This window comes from Tiliqua scincoides, chromosome 2, assembly GCF_035046505.1.
Source record: "Tiliqua scincoides isolate rTilSci1 chromosome 2, rTilSci1.hap2, whole genome shotgun sequence".
Lineage (NCBI taxonomy): Eukaryota > Metazoa > Chordata > Lepidosauria > Squamata > Scincidae > Tiliqua > Tiliqua scincoides.
In genome coordinates this window covers 204,719,882-204,739,373 of record NC_089822.1, presented here as the reverse complement: position 1 = coordinate 204,739,373, position 19,492 = coordinate 204,719,882, and the positions used below count along the sequence as shown (strand labels likewise).

The 19,492-nt window shown below is 45.7% G+C and overlaps 1 protein-coding gene across 1 annotated transcript; it reads right to left on the bottom strand.

Moving 5' to 3' along the window:
* Nucleotides 1-1,981: 1,981 nt before the first annotated feature.
* APEH (acylaminoacyl-peptide hydrolase) lies at nucleotides 1,982-18,660 on the bottom strand. Its single transcript, XM_066615157.1, has 22 exons — nucleotides 18,582-18,660; nucleotides 16,261-16,390; nucleotides 15,726-15,852; nucleotides 14,116-14,206; nucleotides 13,390-13,465; nucleotides 12,882-13,042; nucleotides 12,084-12,221; nucleotides 11,813-11,904; nucleotides 11,042-11,082; nucleotides 10,833-10,954; nucleotides 10,103-10,163; nucleotides 9,244-9,341; nucleotides 8,773-8,824; nucleotides 8,506-8,594; nucleotides 7,348-7,486; nucleotides 7,088-7,171; nucleotides 6,912-6,992; nucleotides 6,414-6,502; nucleotides 5,768-5,958; nucleotides 5,568-5,670; nucleotides 5,328-5,434; nucleotides 1,982-5,130 (listed from the first exon to the last, which is right to left on the bottom strand). Exons 1-22 carry the CDS (start codon nucleotides 18,591-18,593, stop codon nucleotides 5,028-5,030), a joined length of 2,187 nt encoding a protein of 728 aa, XP_066471254.1. The 5' UTR covers nucleotides 18,594-18,660; the 3' UTR covers nucleotides 1,982-5,027.
* Between the last annotated feature and the right edge of the window lie 832 nt (nucleotides 18,661-19,492).

Genomic DNA, 19,492 nt, shown 5'->3' with positions numbered 1-19,492 from the left:
AGGACAGGGGTGCCCAAACCCCGGCCCTGGGGCCACTTATGGCCCTTGAGGCCTCTCAATGCGGCCCTCAGGGAGCCCCCAGTCTCCAATGAGCCTCTGGCCCTCCGGAGATTTGCTGGAGCCCACACTGGACACAACTGTTCTCAGTGTGAGGGCAACTGTTTGACCTCTTGCATGAGCTGTGGGATGAGAGCGCCCTCCACTGCTTGTGGTTTCATGTCTGTGATGCAGTAGCGGCAGCAAAGGAAAGGCCAGCCTTGCTTTGTGCAAGGCCTTTTATAGGCCTTGAGCTATTGCAAGACCTTCATTCAAAAGACCTTCATTCAATCATATAAGTTCATCTTTTCCCCGGCCCCCGACACAGTGTCAGAGAGACGATGTGGCCCTCCTGCCAAAAACTTTGGACACCCCTGCTATAGGAAACAAGAAGATGGGAGAGAAAGAGAAGGGTGCTTTCAGGGACACAACAGAGGTAGGGTCTAAACTCCTGCCTCTGGGAATCTAGTTCTCTCTTAATTTCATAGCCCCAGCCTGAGGCCAGCTTTACAGTCATTCTTAAGCGAGGAAGCATTGTTTTTCTACTCACACAGAAACCTCCTGTTATCTCCCTCACATAGTTAACAAGTCACAACTGCATGCACCCCCCTCCCAACCTCAGCAAAGCATGTGTGAATGTTGACACATTTTCTCCACACTTGGAAAGGGTATCCGAGTTCACAGAAGGCCAACCTTGGAAGCAAGTGTCAGCTTTGAAGGAGAGAGGCCAAGGCAAAGCAGCTGTGCTTTCTTCAACTGTCCCACAATCCTCATAGGGCTCTCATTGCACCTTGGAGTCTATGCCAGTGTTTCTCAACGTTTTTCTTCTGCCGTACCACTTCACATGATCCACCTATTTGAAGTACCACTGGAAGTAACTGGTGATGACATCATTACCAGTTCCTTCTGGGTTTGGAGGCCAGATGCAACACAACAAACACAGGTAAGAGGCACAGGGTAGATAGGAGGGCTTTTTTGAGAGCAGAAAAGCATGCTTTGGGCTCACCGAGCTGAGCCTGCTACCAGTTTGTTGTGCTCCTGGTCTCACTGCCAGGCAGCAGGTGTGCAGGGGTCTCATGCATCTCACCAGATACCACCTCAACTACACTGGTGGTACCCATACCACTGGTTTAGAAACTCTGGTCTATGCTACTACACCTTGAAGGAGTGAAAGAGGGATGCAGCCAATTAGGTGCATGCTTACTCTTGATTTAATCTACCTCACACACTACTGAAGATTTAAACAAAATATATATTTTAATCCAGCCAGAGCCCTTGAGATAGAAAGAAAAAGGCAATGTAGATACAAAATACACAGAGGAATTACAGAATGAGCAGTCCCAAACCATCTTCTGTTTAGCAGGAATAGACATATACAGCATAATCTTAGGAGTATTGACTTAGAGGTAAGACCCATTTATTAGGTAAGACCTATAATCATCTTTATCAGAAGAGGCGATAGCTATGAAACCCAATTCTATGAAAGTTTACCTTAAAGCCCACTGTGATCAATGGGGTAATCCTAAATACATTTTTCCCCCAATCTCAAGCATATTTACTAGGGAGTACTGTACAGTAGATTTCATTGAACTAAATCAGACTTACTTCTCAGTAAACAGTAAAGATTAGGGATCGCTTGATAGCCTATTATGGAGCATCCAGGCATGGTGTAATCTTTTATGCAAGGGCACTCCTTAACCAATCAGCTGTGACTAAATCTATTTAAGTTCACAATCAGAAGGAATGGGCTCAACTTACAGAAACAGGTAACCAGAAAAAAGCCCACACAAACTTTGCTCATGTGGGTTAGATTTAGGGTGGGGGGATTCAATGGATTAATGTTAGGGTAAGGGTTAGGGCATTTTTTTCTGTGGGCAGTTCTTGTGTGTGCTTTTTTCCCAGAACACTTTATAGTTGATAGGCTTGGAAAATTATTAAGGTCACAAGTGACAAAAGACACAGTTGTACAAGAGCCCACATAACAGTACTTTCCCTTCTCAGGCACTTCTTTCTCTCACTTTCATGTTACACAAGAACATAAAAAAGCCACAATGGATCAGGCCAAAAGCCTATCTAGTCCACAATTTTGTTTCCCAAAGTGGGCCATAAGCAGGAGAGGCATACATACATCTTTTCCACCATTTCTCCGCTGCAACTGGTATTCAGAAGATACTACCATTGAACCCAGTAGTATCTATTGATAGATATATCCTCCATAGATCTGTCCACTTCTTTTAGTGCTATCCAAGCAAATGGCCACCCCTACATCTTATGGCAATGAGTTCCAGACTAGTTATACAGCAGTGTAAAAAGGTTTCTCCTTTTGTGTGTCCTGTATCACTCACTAATCAGTTTAATTGGATGACCCCCACTTCTAGTATTGTGAGAGAGGGAGAAAAAGTTGCCTCACCCCACACCATGTATATTTTTGTAAGTCTCAATCATGTCCCCCCATTTAATCACCCTTTTTAAAAGCTAAAAAGCACCAAATGATATATCCTTTCCTTGCAGGGAAGGTGTTCCAGCCCTCTGGTCATTTCAGTTATTCTCTTTTGAATTTTTTCCAGCTCTACATTACTAAAAATATTTATACACCACTTTTCAACAAAAGAAGTTCACAAATTTCACATAGGAAAATGAAATGATGATTTCCTGTCCCAAAGGGCTCTCGATCAAAAACAAGGCACAGAAGAGATACTAACAAAGAGCCAAAGGAACAATATTATGCTGATGTGAATAGGTACAATTGCACACTGCCTGCGAGAACCACCGCTTTGAAAGATGGCTCTTAGTTATCCTTCCTGAAGTGTGATCCGAATTTTATATAGTATTCCAAATGTGATGGCACCATAAATTTATAAAAGGGCAACATAATGTAGCAGTCTTATTATCCTTTTCCTACCAACACCTAGCATAGAATTTGTGTTAATGCGACTGCATAGTAGGTCTACTTTTTAATAGAGCTATCTAGAACAAACCCCACAATCATTTGGTTCAACACCAATAGTTCAGACCCCATAAATGTTACATGGTTGGGACTGTCTGAGAAAATGTGTATCACTTTGTACTTATTGACAGCAAACCGCATTTGCTATCTAGTTGTCCAGTGAGCAGGAGAAGTCCGTTTGGAGCACTTTACAATCTACTTTAGTTTGAATAGTTTAGTATCATCTGCAAATATGGCCACCTCACAGTTTACCCTTAACTCAGGGTAAGAGCAGCTGAAGAGCAGATGCTAAACCAGCAGGGTATAAAGCTTTCCAACACTTACCCCAATGAGTGGACATCTTAGAAGAGATGGAAGACTCAACAATGGTTGAGTAACTACTGCAGCAATGAAGTGCTATTAGAAAAAAATCCACTTTTTCTCATTTTAAATACTTGCCGTTTATCTGGATATTTACAGGTCATATTAACTTTTAATAGAGAATGTTTTGCTTGATATTAAATGAGGACAAATCCAAAAACTCTGGAACCTTTTCTAATTAGCTCAGACAAAACTGAAAGAGGTGTCTATATCAAAGAATCTTCTGAAGATGCTAACTGTATGAGAGGAAAAGGTAAATGAAGCCATTAAGTCAGTGGTTCTCACTCCTTTAGCTCTAGGACCCACTTTTTAGAATGAGACTCTGTCAGGACCCACCAGAAGTGATGTCATGACCGGAAGAGATAGCATCAAACAGGAACATTTTTTACATCCTAGGCTGCAATCCTACCCAATTTATCCAGGAATAAGTCCCATTTACTAGCATTGTTAAAAGCATCTTTATAGTAGCCTGTTAAATGGACAGATCTGTGACATTTCCCCAAATGCAGTCACTTACAAGGCTAGCATCAAGTCTAATATATTAAAAATAAAATATTGAAATGAATGGGAACCCACCTGAAATTGGCTCGCGACCCACTTAGTGGGTCCCGACCCATAGTTTGTGGAACACTGCATTAGGTGAATAGATGGTTTGATAACAACCCATTATCTAGTGGTCATGGGTATGTAGGCAGGGGGGTATGAGCACTACCTTAATTCCAGAGCCCAGGTCAACCAAGCAGGTAGACCTAGGCTCCCGATTGAACTTTGGTTTCCATGGCCATGGTTTGCTGGGTGGGTAGACCTGGGCTCCCGCCCAGACTTGAAGGCCAGATCTACTGCCAAGTAGACCTGGACTCCCAGCCATGCTTGGGCTGCTCCCCATCCCAGTGGGCGCCCTTCCTTATGGCACAACAGTTTGGAGGAGCCATGCACCCATGGTCTCCCCCTTTCCAAACTGAGGTATTCACAATAATATCCAGCTACCTGCCCATTATACTGCTTTATATCTTCATATTACTGCAAGTGGCTGGAGGAAACAGATTATCAGAATTTTTCTGAGACATTTATGGAACAGCCTTTTTAGGTATATCGCTAAATTTCAGAATGACAAGCAGAATTAGCAATGAAACAGGATGGGGCAAGACTCATATGTGCAGTTTACAGACTGGACTTCTGTAGTTGATGAGCCCCAGTCATTCTCAATTCAAGTAATTATACTTGTCAAGGCAGCCTCTCAGAAGTTAGGAGACAGAAGTCTTAGGCAATCAATTCTGTTTATTTATCTTTTGCAACTAGACCCTTTGGGGTTCACTCTTTTCAGTTCTGCTCCCAAAGGCTAGTGCTAAAGACAGACCATTACCATTGAACAGGACAATTTCTTAAGCATCTGACATGTTTTACTAGCCACCCACTGGTGGAACTGGTGAGGAGACTGCAATATTTGGCAACAGCATGTGGCCAGGGAAACCTCCAGGCCAACTGAGCTAATCAAGAGGACACGTGCCAGCTTCTACCACCGACTTTATCTATGCATCCACTCTTTGGAGATCATGGATCAGGGTGCCAGAGCACTCAGTCTTCACAGTGGCTATTTGGAACAGAAGTGACTTGGAAGTTTTGTTAGCTAGCCAGACTGCTTAATAGGGAAGTGGGTTATGATAAAGCCCAGCCTCCACAGTCATCATTTCAGATGCTGGATCAGCCAGAGTGCAATGTTCATGAAGCCATCAGCCTCTGCTTCCACACCAGATAGTGCATGGTTATTGCCTGGATACAAGAGCATCCTAGAAAGGGACAGAAACAGACATTAGCCAAAGTGCAGTTATTTCATTCACATCACCATCGCTAGCCAGACTTTCTGCCCACATGAGTCTCTCTTCTGTTCCAGTCCCATATATTTCCATTCTCTTGCCTATATGCCTTTGTGGTTAACAGTACCTCCTTCCTTGCATTTCTTCTCAGATTTGCCTGATATGCTTACCGGGTTGGAATGCCCCTGGCCTTGAGAGCACGGTAATATTCCAAGCCTTGCTTGGGAGGTACACGCCTGTCTTCCTCTCCTATCATTAAGAGAACAGGTGCCTGAACCTAACAGGAAAAGAGCAAGACAAAAATCCTAAGGTGTCATACAAGTGTTGAAAACTGGAGCCCTGAAACGGATGTAGGGAAAACACAGGGATCTCAGACCAGTGTGTAGGGGCAGGTTGGGTTTTAGTTTTACCTTATCAACATACTGCATAGGTGAATGATGCAACATCTTGGTCCACTGTTGGGGAACTGGGAGAGCAGCTTGGTCATACGGTAAGCCAGCCTCAGCTAGACACCTAGTGGAAGCAGAGCAGCAAGCATCAGTGAGGAGAACAGTCACAGGCTAGAGCTGATGGCAGTAATGAGACTGTTCAGGATGCTTGGATTACTCACCAGTCTGGAATGTCAGTGCTTCCAACCATGGAGGCCATGTTGACTACTGGATTCCTAGCCACGCAGGCCTTGTAGGTACTAGGATATTGGCCAATGAGATGGCAGGATAGAAAACCCCCATGGGAGCCTCCAAGCAAAGCCACTCGTTGGGGATCCAGGGGCGCCTTCTGCAGCACCTGTTCCACGCAGAACTGCAAAGAAGAGAAGAGACAGGCAACTATGCTAACAGGATTGTAGCATCTTGGTGGAAGCTCTGGGCAGGTGAACTAAGAATCCAAATATTCAGCAGAGTGTGTTACACAGTCTACATAGGGCTTTTGACTTCAATATATACTTAAGGGAGGTGCCCATGTTTAAATATGCCCATGTCAAAAGCTGTCTGCACATGCAAAAACAAGTACATGACATGCTTATTCAGAGGTGGTACAGTCACACTGCAACATATGCCTTGCTGATCATCTGAATGGGCTCTATGGCAGAATTGCATGTTGTACATTTGCAACAGAATAGAAAGATTCACAGTACTTGAGAGGCCAGGATGAATGTCCTTTGCTGCTTATGCTATGTCTTGTATGTAGCCACATTCTTCCAGAGGCATATGGATTCCTGTTGAGGATGACAGAATGGCGGATTGGGCCCCCCTTACCTGAACATCTTTGACATCTTGACTGCCCACATTCCCTGGCAAGGAGTCCACACTATCCTGGCCGAAGCCCAATGATCCTCGATAATTCACTAAGGGGAAAAAGTAGTATTGCTGTGACTGCTGCGCCTAGTTCCTTGCTGCCCTCAAGCTCAGTGTCCTACAAAGTGGTTATTGCCAAGAATGCTGCCCCCCAGGAGTATTCCCTTTGCTGCAACGTGTGCTATTTCGCCTCTTGCTCTTCTTTTGAACAATTGTGATGTCTTACAGAAGAAATAGGCTAGCTAGCTAAGGAAATATAAAGAGGAGCCTCCTCATCTGGACTCCTGGCCAAGAGTTTTGGATTGGACGTCACAACTCTACAATCCTTCACCACTGGTAATAGGCAGGATTCAGTGACTACCCAGGCTCAGTGCCCCAGACCACAGTGTGTTATTCTAGGATATACCCAGACCTCAGCAAGCCCCCGGATGGCTGGAAACAAGCCAGACTGTCACTCACCCAGCAGTACAGCAAAGCCCATCCGACAGAGCGCTGCTGGGTACAGCATCCAACTGGTGGTAAACACTGAGTGTGGGCCTCCTGCAAGGACAGAAGAGAGATGGAAGAATACTGGGACAAACTGTGATGGAATTGCATCATGCCTTTAATTAAATGGGGGGGGGGAAGGCACTTACCATGAGGTGTTACCACTAATGGGAACTTGGTCTTCTCTGGCACCTCAGTAGGACGGAGTAGGATGGCTTCAAAATCAAGGCCCTCTATGAAAAAAAGACCATCACACGTAGATTATGGAGGGGTCCATGTGAAAGTCAAAATACACAGCAGCCTGCATCACAACCCCAGTGCCCCAAATTCTTTTCTAGGAACCCAGCTTGGGACAGGGAAAGAAGGCCAGCTGGCAAAGTCTGCCCAATTTTCCTCCCTGGGCACTCACTATACTGGGGGTTGTCCTGTTCTGGAGGAGGCTGCAGTGTACAGACATCCCAAGTGATCTCTTGAATTGGGCTGGCTTCTTCCAGACACACCCAGTTCACTTCAGCTTCCTTGCCAGCAGGCGGTAGGAAAGCCACCATCTGCAGCAAGAGAAAACCATTAATTCAGCAAAGGCAAGAAGGAATTCAGTGCCACTGGGGTAGGCTTCCTTCATTTAGGAGAGCGAACTGGAGGAAGTGAGCCAGGAACTTGGTCACAGAGCACGTGCCCGTAAATGGCAGAACAAGCCAGACATTTGAGAAGGAATATGGAACAGAAACCAGACCAGTGGAAATGCAGGGTGACAAGGATCACTTTGGCTAAAAAGTTAGGGAGATTCAGTACACATGCATGATGACATGTGTACAACCCCAAATTCCTGAGCTTAGTCACAGTATTCTGCTTTGCTGGTAATTCTCAGTAAGTCTCACCCAAAAGCTTTTGCTGTTTCAGCCTGGGCCTGTAAAAGTCTCATCCATACTCGCAGTGACATGATGCTGGTCACCCCACATTCTGATTCAACAAATTGACCAAAAGCAAACAAAAATAACCTAAGCTCCTGTACCAAGATGTTGAGCTAGTGTAGCATAGTGGCTAAGAAACCGAGTTGCAAATCAGGACCTTTCCAACTCAAATCTTGCTTTTGCCATGAACTTCCTAGGTGGTTTTAGGCAAGCCACTGCCTCTCTTCCCCAGCAGCAACAGTAGAATAATAATTCTTCCTTACCCAACAGGGTTATTATAATGACAACATCAAAATAAAACAAGTGAATTGCTTTGTACGTTTATAACATGCTGCCTAAATGTCAATAATTATCATCATCATTCTGGGCACAAGGCTTGTACAATCACACCCAAACAACGTTTTGGCATAAAGTGAAGAGATAATCTTCTAAGTGGAGGAGGAAAGAACCTTGTCAGGTTAGCTTGGAATGGAATGTTTCCTAATTAGGAGTCTATTGATTTGACCTATTTAATATTAATGCCCCAAGATATAACTTATGGAGCATACACTTAAGTAATTTTTTTTTCACATTACTGCAACAAGCACTAGTGTAAGACACTTCTGAGCAATTTCATACCCAGATCCCTCTGCCAAACCAAGTCACGTGATACTTACAAGCATGGGAGGACAGTTTGGAGTAGAGAATCTGGCCACCAGCAGATCTCTGTCAACAGTGAGCAATGCCCAGCTTCCAGGTTGCGACCCTGTGTTAGAAACAAAGTGTCATCACTGCCCCTCTCAGTTTCTGACCTGGTATATGAGCATTTTCTAGCAACTGACAGTGAGAGTTCATTCCTGAGCAGCAGCAAGATAGAGTATGGCCTCTGGTTACTGAAAGAAAAGAGCTAATCACTAGGCCAGGGTATTGGATCTTGTCCTTACCTTTGGTGAGAGAACACACATTGCCCGATACTGAATCCACTACAATCAGCTCCTAGAGGGGAAAAAAGAAGAGACAACATAGTAGAGCTCCATCTTAGGCTGCATCCAGACAGCAGCTTTCCACACGTCTGGTTGTACAATTTAGCATTAATCTAGAAGTGTGGGAAGCAGTGCTGCAAAATGATAGAGGCGCAAGGCTTCACAGATTTTGCATAGCAACTGCTGTACAAAATGTCACTTGGATTGAGCCAAATGTTCCAGTGTGGTTAATCATTTACTCTTATTTGGATCTCTGCAATCTGCCGATACATGTGGCCCACAGTTGTTTAATGTATTGAATCAATGTGCTTGACACTTAAGAGAACTTCCATTTGGAAGTGCCCTTAAGGGTTAGTTAGGCACAGAACACTGCGTTGGCTCAAATCATGCCTGGCAGCCTAATGCTCAGAGTACCCTACTGTTCATTCTTACCTGCCTACTGCGTTGAGTTGTGTCCAGCACAACCCTCTGGCTGTCTGCTGCCCAGCAGTGCTCTGGCAATGCTGTGCTGTAGATCCCAGTGAATTCTCCTGCAAGAAAAAGCTCATGTTCACTCAACACACACAGTAAGCTCCATCAGCCTCTTCTGTTCACCTACTATAAAGAGGATGTACGATATTTGCATCCTTGAGGCAGAAAATCTAAGTGGAGCCCTCTCTGCCACTCCCAGTAGTAAAAATACATTGATAAAATAATTGATATTTTGCTTTTATTAATGATATCCAGAAAGTCTGCTGTCTGAGATGACCTCCTTTGCCTTAGGATGGTCACTGACCTAGATATCATCTTCCCTAGAATATGCCAATGCCCATCAATCCCTCTTGTATTGGATACCTAATGATGTTCCACATCCAGGTTCAGCCTGATCATGACTTCCTAATGACAAAGCAGATGTGGGTTTTGAAATGCTGAAGGTGTCCCAGAGTTTGGTACATAGGCAGAAAAATCTTGCAGAAAGTACTAGCACAAGCCAGTGGGTGGTAGTCAATGAAAGCTTATGCTGAAATGGTGAGTTTTTAAGATGTTGTAAGGCTCTTCAGTGTTTTTTGCTTGTTGAAGAATCCCACTAGTCTCGTTCTGCTTCTGTGGCTACAATGATAAAAATGAGCAATTTTGCCTGAGCTATATGTTCATGCTTAATATACAGCAGGTCACACTTAGCTTTTGTTTACTGATTCATATGAAAGTCTTGATGTCAAATCCACAGATTCCCATCAGATCTCCTCAAATCATATTCAGATTCATCCACTGCACAAAATTATGGAAGTGCCAGTTCTGTCAGAGGACTCACCTTGGCTCTGCCGAGGCACAATATCCACCACAGTAGTCGTGAGCTTTGTATACCAGTCATACTGAAAGAGAGATCAAATGAGGTCAGAAAGGAATGTGACAAAGCACAATTCTTTGCCCCTCAGCTTCTTTCCAGTGTCAAGACACATCCTATGGGCCAATGGGGCAAAGAAGGTGCTTTTAAGTAAGTTACTAATAGGGAAGAGGTGATGCAATGTTTCATGATGCCCCCAGTCAGTCCCTGGGAAGAGCTTCCTTCCCTAGGAAGAGCTAACATGAAATTTCAGGGTAGATTAGGGTCTATTCTGTTTCTGTTCTCCTTACTCTCATCACAGAATTATGCTTGCCAACCGGATAAAGAAGTGTCCAGTAATTTCCTTATATTTAGCAGATGGAGAGCAGTTGTCACTATTCATTCCAGCACAGTGTTGCTTCCAAGGACTATTGCTTGTGTCTCTCTTGGATCTTTAAGATCATGAGCACTTTTTGGACACGGAACTATTTTTTAAATTCCTTTTGCTATGCAAACTGCTTGGTAAAGCATTTTTACTGAAGGTGGTAAATAAATACAGTATTCTGATCCAAACTGCAGTTTCTATGATGGCTGCGTTCTATCACATATATAAAGGTCTGAGCACAGAAAAGGTTAAACAACTCAATGAACCCATCGGTTTCTATACTGACAACCTATCAGGTTTCTAGCACAAATAGCCAATACACACTGCACTCACCATGCACAGGCGACTGCACTGTTGGTGGGGCCCAGAAGCCTGGTTCTCTAGGTATATAATGCGACATTGGTCTGGGCTCAAACGTGGAGACCAAATAGCTTTGGTATCATCTGACAGCAGCTCTGCAAAGGAAAGGGAACCAGCAGATGAAGAAGGAGAGCCATAAGAAACTAGTGCTAGGAAATAAGCAAGTGCAACAAGTTCCTCACCACAACGACCACCTGTCAGGTTCACATAGAAGAGAGCTGATCTGGAAGGGAAAAAAGTAGAGGTGATGGTTAAGTGGGAAGACACCATTCAATATTGGCCAGAAGGGAAAAAGAGAAAAACACAGCGTTTCTCAAACTGTGGGCCGGGACCCACTAGATGGGACACGAATCAATTCCAAGTGGGTTCCAATTCATTTCAATATTTTATTTTATTTTTCTTTTAACAATGACAGTAAATGGGACTTACTCCTGGGTATGTGTGAGTAGGATTGCAGCCTAGGACTGTTAAAAATGTTCCTGCTTGATGTCACTTCTGGTCATGACATCACTTCTGGTGGCTCCTGATAGATTCTCCTTCTAAAAAGTTGTTCCCGGTGCCAAATGTGTGAGAACAGGAACATTTCCTGTTCTAGGAAAAAGCTCCTGCCTCGCTACAACACCTGGACAGAAATACTTTTGTGCTGATATCTCAGTGGATCTCCTCGACAAGGTACGACAGGGCTTCAAACAGCATACAAATGGAAACGGCCTCAGTCTACTGTGGGAAGGTAGTTCATTTGCGGAGAAGCACACAGCTTTTTCTTGGTCATACGAATACAGCAACTCCTCCCCACAAGTGCTGCCCTCAACCCCAAAGGGTCTTCACAGAAAAGTGACTTCCATGTTTAAGATCAGGATGTTCCTAGGTCCATTTCCCTATCACTTGGTTCTCTAACCCATCCCAACGATCAAGCACACCTAGATTCCTATTGGTTCCAACAGTGAACTCACCTGCGATTGGTGCAATGCCGCAAACCTAGACGGAAAGGCTCGTGCCACCAGCCTGTGAACACCACTCCTGTGTCACCAGGAGTCCAGAAAGCCTTGGGAGACAGGGATGTAATGTCAGTGTGATGAAGAGACAGCTAAGGCTAAAACTTTATTGGGCAGAAATGGTCTCCAACATGCTGAAGGGGGTAGAATGAAGATAAGAGTCACTGGATAAAAAACAAGCCACTGAACTGCAGGATCCCGGCGCTCCCCCCTGTTGCTTGGCACTGACCTGTCCAGGGGAGATGTGCTCCGGGACACCTTCCAGAACAGAGACATTGTTGCTCTCAATGTCCAAAACACAGAGTAAAGGAATGCTCTTAGTCACCAGGGTCTCTCCCCAATCTTCATGAAATACAAACTGCTCCCCCTGGGAAAGGTAGACAGTGAGAAAACAAGAGTGAGCATAATGCAGAGATCCCGTGGGACACCTCTAGTGTTGGCAAAGAGACTCTCACCTGCCTGGCACGTTGCCAGGCAGATTCATACCATTGGTTTCAACTCTGCCTCAGTCAAGACAGAAAGCACCTCAGTCAAAACACTTCTTTCACTAGGTGCATGTAAGTAAGCATGCAAGGTGCAGACAAACAGCCATTCCACAGCACCTCACATCATCTTGGAGATAGGGGTTGTTGCTCCATCAAAGGAGACTGCTCCAGAAGGAAACATCAACATCATCCTAAGTATAATGAGACTCCAAAATGATCACATATGGAAGCTTCCACTTCATATGTTGAAATGGTGAATAAGGAAAGTGGCAGGTTCCGCTTGGCAGGTTCATGTCATGTGCTGTATATGCAGCATAGCGAAAGTGGAAGTCACAAGTCCAAAGGCTTGGAAGTGACAAGGATTGGCTGCCATCCCGTTTCAAATCAGGTGGTTAAGTGGCTTGCCCAGAAAGGTCACTCTGTAGCTCTGGTCAAACGGAATGCTATGCTCTCGTTCCCTGTGCTCAGGCACTCCAGCTTCCCTTCTTGCTTGCCTTACACCAAGCAAAGTTGAAATCCGATTGGAAGAAAGCTGGTCCTACCTTAACGGCTTTGTCTTGTTGCTCTGTCTTGGTGAGTTCCTCCTCACTGCTTAGCACAGGGGCTTTTGGCTTAAAGAAGGACTCAGCCTTGGGACGCTTCTTCTCTGCCACATAGAGGAGGTGAGTCTCCGAGTGTGACCAGGCCAAGCAGCCAAATTGGTCTGGGGAAGAGAACAGCATGACAAACTACTCAAGTGTAGCACTGATTCCACCCCCATCACCTTACAATGCTGGACCAGCTGCACTCCGCTAGTCCATGCTGCACTATCAGCCAAATATTCCTTAAAATCCATCACAGTCATATTTTCAATTAGCCAAAGACAGCCAGGATCACCTGAGCTTTGATATCAAATCTGACAACTGGCTCACAACTCTAGTCCCTACCAGTGTATTTTACAACAACTGTAAGAACCCTTCTCCCCACCAAGCCCAAAGGAAAATGGTTAGTTGGGGCCTGACTATCCCCTTGCCTCTTACAAATCAAATTATTGATGCTGGAAAGTCTCACCATCCTCATACACTGGGCCATGCTTCTCCAGGGCTGTCAACTCCAGGCTCTTCACCTTACGGTTCTTTTCCCACACCTGCGGGAACAGGAAGATCACAGCATTAGTCTCTGAATCACTCGTCTCACTGAGCAAACAGGCAGAATGGGAAGCCACACTGCTCTAGGAAGAAGGTCTGAGCATCTGTAGAAGCCTTGCCCCAAGCAGGACAAAAGTATGAGAGACGGAAGAGATGAATCTTCCTCTAAACCAGGGGTGTCCAAAGTTTTTGGCAGAAGGGCCACATCATCTCTCTGACACTGTGTCAGGGGCCAGGGAAAAAAAAGAATTAATTTACATTTAAAATTTGAATAAATTTACATAAGTTTACATAAATGAATATATTAAAGATGAACTTAAATGAATGAATGAAAGTCTTGCAATAGCTCAAGGCCTATAAAAGGCCTTGTACAAAGCAAGGCTGGCCTTTTCTTTGCTGCCACTACTGCATCACAGACGTGAAAAAAGGAGGGAGCCCTCGTCCCACAGGCTCACGCAAGAGGTCAAACAGTCACCCTCATGCAAAGAACAGTTGTGTTGGGCCAGTGTGGGCTCCAACAAATCTCCAGAGGCTCATTGGAAACTGGGGGCTCCCTGAGGGCCGCATTGAGAGGCCTCGAGGGCTGCAAGTGGCCCCAAGGCACCCCTGCTCTAAGCCGATATACCTCTAGGATATCTAGCCGATATACCTCTAGGAACTGTTTTTCCTCGCCTTTGCTGTTGCTGGTCTTTCGCAGAACAGCTTTCTGTGCCCCGCTAGGAGAGTCCCGACTGAGCAGCCTAAGAGAGGGAGAACACAGTTTGTACATGGAAAGTCAACTCTACAGACATGTAGCAGGACAACCAGGGTACAACTGGTTCAGACTGAATATTCATTAGAGCAGTGGTTCCCAACCTTTTTTCACTTGCATACCCCTTGGCAGCCCATAAATTGTACCGCTCATATTAGCAAAAATGTTTGTAACTAATATAGTTGCTGTTATTGCAAATTTATACATTGTAACTGTGATTTTTATAAAACAAATATTTTATACACAACAAATGTTCAGTGTGATCCTTAAGCTTGTTTTGAGGTGCATAGTTTTTGTTTTTTTTTTAAACCAGGTTCAACTGATGTAAGATACAGTCTTAAATCTGGAACTGCATTCAGCCTACTTTGGTATTTATTTTTTGTGAAGAGAAAACCCTCTCCACCAGCTCCATATCCTCAAGAGTAAAGAAGGTTTCATGCTACCATTGGATAATATTTCCCCACACACTTCACATTGGGGCTTAGGACAGTCCTCATCTTCTATATACGAAAACCCATGTATATTTCGTGTATTCATCACATTATTTTCTCTTTCTTACCTTTTTGAAGAACTGAAGACTACGCCTTTTCAGTGTTCTGCATCAAAGTGTTAGATGTGACCTAAGAAATTCTTAGGGATTGATCAATTTCCACATTAGGTTTCAGCTTTTTTACTGTACCAGTTTTCAACCACTGATCCATATCTGATAATACATGAATTGATAGCCAAAAACTAGCAGTTGGTGGGGTTTTTGCAGCCAGCTAGTTGCCTTCCTTCCTGCTTTGCCAGCGCCACACTGCATTTTAATACAAATCTGCTTTTTTCTGCCATTATTCAATTCTTTTTCAAGTACCCCTAAAGGTCCTGGCAAGTACTCCTGGGGATACACATACCCCAGGTTGGGAACCACTGCATTAGGAGAAACAACCTGTGCAAAGCGCAAGAAAAAGGCAATGCAGCTTCACGGTTGAGAGAGACAGCAAATATGTCACGCAAAGAAGTGTTACACCAGTAGCCCTGCCTGGACATCTTGCTAGGCTTAAGAAAGGTGTGGGTGAACTATGTGGGGCATTTTTGATCATTTATGTTTTTAATAGAATCAATACTATTGTAATAAGAAAGAACCCCCCTGCATGTAAAGAGGAAAATTGAAAGCTGTCTCAGTTGCTTCCTCGAAGTCATCTGCATCACCCCAGAAAATTTCAACATTTGAGGACTCCTGAAAGCTGATTACATCATGAAAAATAAAGGAAATGTATGCAAATGTATGTAATCTGGACAATATCTCATCACAGTATTCACTGCCCTAACACAGAACTTTTAATTTCTTTTGCTGCTGAATGCATGCAACGTTGGCAATGCAGATTCAAGAATACTCTGGTCATTAGGAGAATTAATCCACCTCCCAGGAGCAGCAGGAAACTATGTTCAGTGCAAGGCTTCAGTGCTGAAGCTAGTCTGGTGTTTCTGAGAGAAAAGATGGTGCAATGCAGCAAATGGAGACTTACTCTCCCTTGATCTCAGTGCAGTTGCCTGAAGGGCTTGAGTACACAATGGAGTGGCTGTCATGGAAGATGAGATACTGGCGGCAGAATTTCACATTCTCAGCTCTTTCCAAGTCCCTCTGAGACCACTCTGTAAAGAAAAGAACTCAGTTTCTTTCTAGTTTGGCACAATGAGAACTGAACCCCTACACACACACACAGACCACAAATTGTCAAGTCCAGTCGCCCTCTTCCCCCACCATAGCAAGGCAAGGAGCATGCCCATGTCAAGTACCGAAAGATCAACCCATACAAATCTAGACTGCAGAAAATCCCAAGCAGAGAACAGACAAGCTATTTGCTCGTAGGCACACTACCTTTAGAAGACTCAAGCAAGTGAGTCCAGTTGCATACTCAGGCAAAAATAAAGGGAGACTCCCTTTGGTTGTTAAAAGCCAAAGGGCTCAGGGCAACCTGAAGAGCTGTACCCATGCCTACAATATACATCCTATTCCTACAAAGTAAATACAGTTCTCAATGATGTAGGCAAAATGTTTACCTGTGTGAAGGCCGCAGTATTTGCCCCCATACTGAGTTGTTACTTCAGGCCCAATACAGGCACTGGAAAGAGATGGAAACTGGCTAAGCTCACGGTACAAAGTGGCTATTTCTTCTGCATCATTCATCAACTGCACATTGTAGAAAGAAAGAAAAAGAAACATAATTAGTTGGGATGAGCTCCAAGGAAAAATCCTTGTAATTAACCATTTGCTCAAGGCAAGTAACAACTCCTTCTGGGTGAAGTGCAAGCAGCCACGAGTAAGCATGTGACAGGAGGCCAGTTCATCAAACTGAAAAAATGTGCAGGAAATCAGAGGATGCTGGCTGGCAACACAGCAGCAGGAGCCTGGCTTTGGGGCCTTGAGCATCATGAGGGGAGGCTGGCTCCAGCAGCTGTTCTTCCTCCCTAAACTGGAGGCCAGATGAGCACGTCGAGAAGGGTTACATCCACAGTGCAGTTTTAAGAGACCCTCATCTCCCATCCAGCAAATGCTTCACTAAAATGGAGCTGTCATACAGAAAATAGGAGGGAATGGGAAATCTCCCTGATTTTCCTCCTACATTCTTCCCTGTCAATTTGAAATGCAGCATCAGGTGGTCACTGAAAGGGCAGGTCTATTATTGCTCTGATACTAGCAGCATGAATTAAAAAAAATAAAGATAAAAAAAAATCAGGTTTACTCAAAAGTCCTATTGAGCTCAATAGTTTCCTGGGAGTAAGTCCTATTGAACACAGTGGGACTTACTTCCAAGTAGACATGCTTAGGCTTGCACTGTTAATTTGATTTATTTGTTCTTATGTGTGCGTGTAAATGTCTACACACCTGTCTCCTGAGAAGTTTATGCATCTGATGGGAGTGGGCTCTAGTCTATCAAAGCTCATGTCACAATATACCTCTTAGGGCGCAATCCTAACCAACTTTCCAGCACTGACTTACCTGCAATGCAGACCCAAGGTAAAGTAACAAACATGCCCTTACCTTGCGGAGGTCTCCTTGACTGCCTCCTCACTGCTGGATGCAGTGCAAGCTACAGTGGCACAGCTTATGTCAGTGCTGGAAAGTTGGTGAGGATTGTGCCCTTAGTCTTTAAGCTACTACAAAACTCCTTTATGTTTTGACTCAAGTTTGTAAGCAAAAGCAGACAAGAGTTTGGAATGTAATGTCTTTACTGTATCTATTTTGTGAGAGATAAATATAGGATGTTTGCGCTCTACAGGCTTTGCATGAGGGATTTCTTTTAAACATACAAGATGTTTGTCAGCCCAGCCCAAGTTAATGTGTGACCTCAGGAATATTCTGTGGGGAGGAGCAGATCTTCAAGAGCTGCAATCTGCACTTACTTTGCAAAGTCCAGAACTACTGATCATGCAGAAATACCAAGGCAATGAGAATAGACTGAGAGAGGGTAGGAAAAAAACTCAGTGATCAGAACAGTCCCCCTACCTCATACATACTTTTCTTGCTGCATCAAGAAATCCCCCCTGGACTTGGGATGATGATGGGAAATTGTGTTGGCTGAAGTGGAACAGGTTGCTTTTCATTCAGCCAATACAAGAAGCTGCTGGGCAGGAAGGCTGTTCCTGAACCCTGAAAGAAATGGGCAATAGCACTACCTTTCCCATGATCTTTTCACTGGTCTCTCCTTTTAGTGCACTGGGGACAAATGGGGAGCAGAGCTCAGACTTCCTTCAGCAGAGAGAAGAAATGGCAACTGGCAGGAAGCTCTCTCTGAGGCCACGCCCTCCACCTGTTACAAGATTGCAAGAGTTCTTCCTCCACCTGTGACTCCTGGAGGGCAACGACTTAACAGCAGCTAAGGCCCCTGGGAGTAAGCCCTATTGACTACAATGGGACTTACTTCTGAGTAGACAGGCCTTGGATTGGGTTCTCTGGTGCAATCCTATGCACACTTTCCTGTGAGTAAGCCCTATTGACTATAATGGGACTTACTTCTGAGCAGACAGGCATGGGATTGGGCTGTAAATCTGCTGCTGGCCGATTTCAGGAGAAAACCTCAAAGAAAGGTTCCAGACTGATGATGGGGGAAGTGGGGAATCCAACACTCCTCAAAGTCCAGTTTCAGAACAGAAGCAGCCAGGCGGAAATCCAACAGGCAAAGCTTCCAGCCCCGCACCCCCACCTGGTCTGGCGCTTCACTTCCGCCTGCCGCAGGCTGCTGAAAGGCTCCGGGAGAAGCGGGCAGCCTTGGCGAGCAGGTGGCCAAAGCGCACGGAAGCCCCCCGCGCCCCCCTCCAAGGGGACTGCACGTCCCGCGCGCCTCTCTCGGCGCCCTCCCCAGCCAGCCGCAGCCCCTCACCGGCAGGTCCATCGCGCCGCCGCGCCTGCGACCCTTCCCCGAGTGGCGCTGCCTGCGCCTTCCGCTCGGCGGCCCTTGGACGGGGGGAGCGCGCAGCGAGGCCGGCTGCAGGCATTGGCTGCGCACCTGCGCGTCAAAGCCCGCGTGGAGAGGCTGGAGACGGGACTTCCTGCTCGCTCTGCGGGCCGCTCCAGGGAGCCGCGGGACGACAGAAGCGCCCCCAGGTGTGCCTTCTCCCTGCAGGTGCGCGCGCACGAGGGCGCCCTGCGCCTCTTCCGGGACTCGGGTCCGGCTGGCCGACCACAGGGCAACACTTGCGCGCGGTGGCGTAGCTGGAGGGGGCGGGCGCTCAGCCTGGCAGGGTGGGAGCCGTGCGGCTCCGTTGTGCTCCCCCCGCCGGGAATGGCTCCGAAGGGAGGCGCCGCTCGCCCACCCTGCTGAGGCTCCCTGCCAGGCCGAGCGCTACCCCCCCCAGCTACGCCCCCGCTTGCGCAGACCCGTCTGAGGACATCGTCAAGAGACTGTCAGCCCAATCCCAGGCATGTCTACTCAGAAGTCAGTCCCATTAGAGTCAATGGGGCTTAATCCCAGGAAAGTGTGGAGAGGATTCGGCTGCACGGCAACCCTGTAAGGCAGTGATTTTCAATCTATCATCTCAGGGCACACTGACTAAAATGGTCAAGGCCCACCTTCCTTTTTGGGACCATTGACAAGGCACACCAAGCTGCTGGCAGAGGGCATATGTCTCCCGATTGCCCTACTAATTAATGACCCTCTTCCAAACTCCCGTGGCACCATCCACGGCACACCAGTGTGCGCCACGGCACAGGGGTTGAAAGTGGCTGCTGTCAGGTGAGTGAGTGTCCAACCACCCGTTGCAACAGAGGCAGGGTGACCTGGTGTCATGACCA

Excerpts from the sequence above, each read along its gene's own strand:
- APEH (XM_066615157.1), bottom strand. Across the intron at positions 15,853-16,260 it reads ATACTGCGGCCTTCACACAG|AGTGGTCTCAGAGGGACTTG; the intron begins GTAAACATTTTG and ends TTTTCTTTACAG. Across the intron at positions 8,825-9,243 it reads CAACTCAACGCAGTAGGCAG|GAGCTGATTGTAGTGGATTC; the intron begins GTAAGAATGAAC and ends TTTCCCCTCTAG.